At 47.2% G+C, this 2,241-nt stretch overlaps 1 protein-coding gene across 6 annotated transcripts in view; it reads right to left on the reverse strand.

Annotated features, from left to right (window-relative positions):
- Positions 1-2,126, reverse strand: part of OXA1L (OXA1L mitochondrial inner membrane protein) — a 52,779-nt gene extending 50,653 nt beyond the window's left edge. For 2 of the 6 annotated variants that reach the window (XM_055061763.1, XM_055061762.1), the window contains exon 1: positions 1,812-1,901. Coding sequence is in view for 3 of the 6 variants with exons in the window: in XM_050191684.3 (XP_050047641.1) it covers positions 1,812-1,895 (84 nt within the window). In the remaining 3 variants the exon portion in view is untranslated. Of the gene's footprint in view, positions 1-1,811; positions 1,992-2,027 lie in introns of those variants that run through there. The other 4 variants (XM_055061761.2, XM_055061760.2, XM_050191684.3 and 1 more) reach the window with 4 other exon arrangements.
- Between the last annotated feature and the right edge of the window lie 115 nt (positions 2,127-2,241).

Raw genomic sequence — 2,241 nt, forward strand, 5'->3', positions numbered from 1 at the left:
ATCAAGCCTCCTTGCCGACCGTTTCAGCCGATCGGGATGGATTTGTTGGGACCCTTTCCGACGTCAACAACCGGAAATAAGTGGATAGTGGTGGTGACGGACTACCTCACCCTCTTCGCTGAAATGAAAGCTCTGCCGAAAGGTAGCGCAGTCGCAGTGTCGAAATTTTTCGCCGAGAACAGCCTGCTGCGACATGGTGCCCCAGAAGTCATCACCGACAGAGGAATGGCCTTTACAACAGAGCTAACCCAAGCCATTCTGCAATACAGCCAGACAAGCCACAGGAGGACAACTGCCTACCACCCGCAAACGAATGGCCTAAACAAGAGTCATTGAGTTTACTTTAAAGTGGCACTAAAGGAAACAAATGTTGGGTTAATCCGAATCCGCATTGGTAAATTGGCATTTCTGCAATGGCATAACAACCACTTTTCGCATGAGAGATGGATTGGTAAAAGTCGGGGAATGAAAACACAGCAAGGAAGGACGAGTGGTGACACAGCCGCGAACTTTACATACCAGATTTCCGTGACGTCATGGAGACTGTCGCCGACATGCTAGCAATGTACGTCGACGTCGAGCACAAGACGTGGGACGCGGTCCTGCTGTACATAACCTTTGCTTACAACATGGCAGTGCAAGAAACAACACAGATCACACTGTTCAAGCTGGTTTATGGCAGGAATCCGACGACTACTGCAACTGGCCTGATTTTGTTCTTTTCGACTTCCACTACGGATGATAAGAGGCCATGCAAAAAGCAAGTTGCCCGTAGGCCCGTAGAATTTCACGGACGGGTCTCTGCGTTTCGTGTTCTTGAGGCTTGCCGGATGACGTGGTAGCATGTCCCTCTCATAAAAATGAAACCACTAGTAGCACACGCGCCAACACAAACGGGCGTGCAGTGGCTCCCACGCGACCGAAAAGAAAATTATGGGATTTTACGTGCCAAAACCGCCCATGCGACCATCTACGTTCGAATCTGTCCGCTAGCGGAGCGATCGGCGCTGCTGGTGTCGCAGGGGAAAACTTGAGCTATAGTGTATTATACTATCTAGTACACTATACTCGAGCTTGCCTCGTCTATGCAACGAATGCAAGGGGGAAAAATGGCGAAGAAATGTACACCTTCGGCACTTCAGCAGAGTACATAAAACATAATGGCGTCCTCTATATGCAGCACAAAAGTCTCACAGACACTTCTCGTGCAATACGTGAACTTTTCTCGTTCTTCTCATCTTTCAGTACCCTTTAACCAGTGCAAGGTATACCCAACCAGGCTCAGCCTCCCTCTCTCTCCCTTCCGGACACTTCACTTCCAAGACCTGAGGGCTGCAATGCTGTTTTCGCGAGCGAGAGCATATTAGCAGCGAGAGATGAATGAGAATAACATTCAGGCATTTTAAAAAGGCGCCAGTGCCACCATTCTTGACTGATGGTACGGGTGTCACCTGACTTACAGTGAGCTCGAAGGTGAGCATGATTATATGTCCAACTATTATTCTCTAAAATCAGAAAGAAACTGTAATTTATAGGAATCACTATCGGTGCTCTGCGAAGAGCCAACACGTGCATGGAATTACGCATCAATACATCGTCAGTAGAAATGAAGTGATAAAAAAAGTTTAAGGTCAGGCAAATAATTAGCGTATCTTTTTTTAGGCTCTAGTAACACCAAGCCTTAAAGAAAATCAAGGACACATACTAAAAACGACAGTGAATCAATCCTGCAACACACGTTTACGCTCTTTGCGCACCTATGATCTGATGTGCAGACGATCGCCGCCACAAGTGACAGTAACTTTACTCACTTGACAACGGAGAGAATTCCAGATGCCTTGGCGGTTAGTCCAGGCAATTTGAACACCGAACTTTAATGGGTAGCTCGTATTCATCACGCTGCTAAGTATTTTCGTCCCAAGAATTCAGTTCCTGCCGCTACCCTCCGCAACTACCCGGTTAGCCAGAGAGTCAGCCTTGCGTTGATGCGGAAACGAGTTACGAGTTAGAGCCGCAGTTGTACACACCTTTGAATATTGGCCGGCCTTGAATCTTCCTTCCTTCAGCAACCATAAAATCAACCAAGATTTATACCTAGACCACATGAGATGCTACTTGTAAGGAGCTATTTTAACTTAAAATTCATACTGTTTGTATTGCTCATGGTTGCGCAACTCGGCGTTTGCGGCCAAAAACAGCTCCAGCTGGTCAGAGCCAGTCACATGAGAATCCAGAATGCTA

The sequence above is a fragment of the Dermacentor andersoni genome, chromosome 1 (assembly GCF_023375885.2).
Source record: "Dermacentor andersoni chromosome 1, qqDerAnde1_hic_scaffold, whole genome shotgun sequence".
NCBI lineage: Eukaryota > Metazoa > Arthropoda > Arachnida > Ixodida > Ixodidae > Dermacentor > Dermacentor andersoni.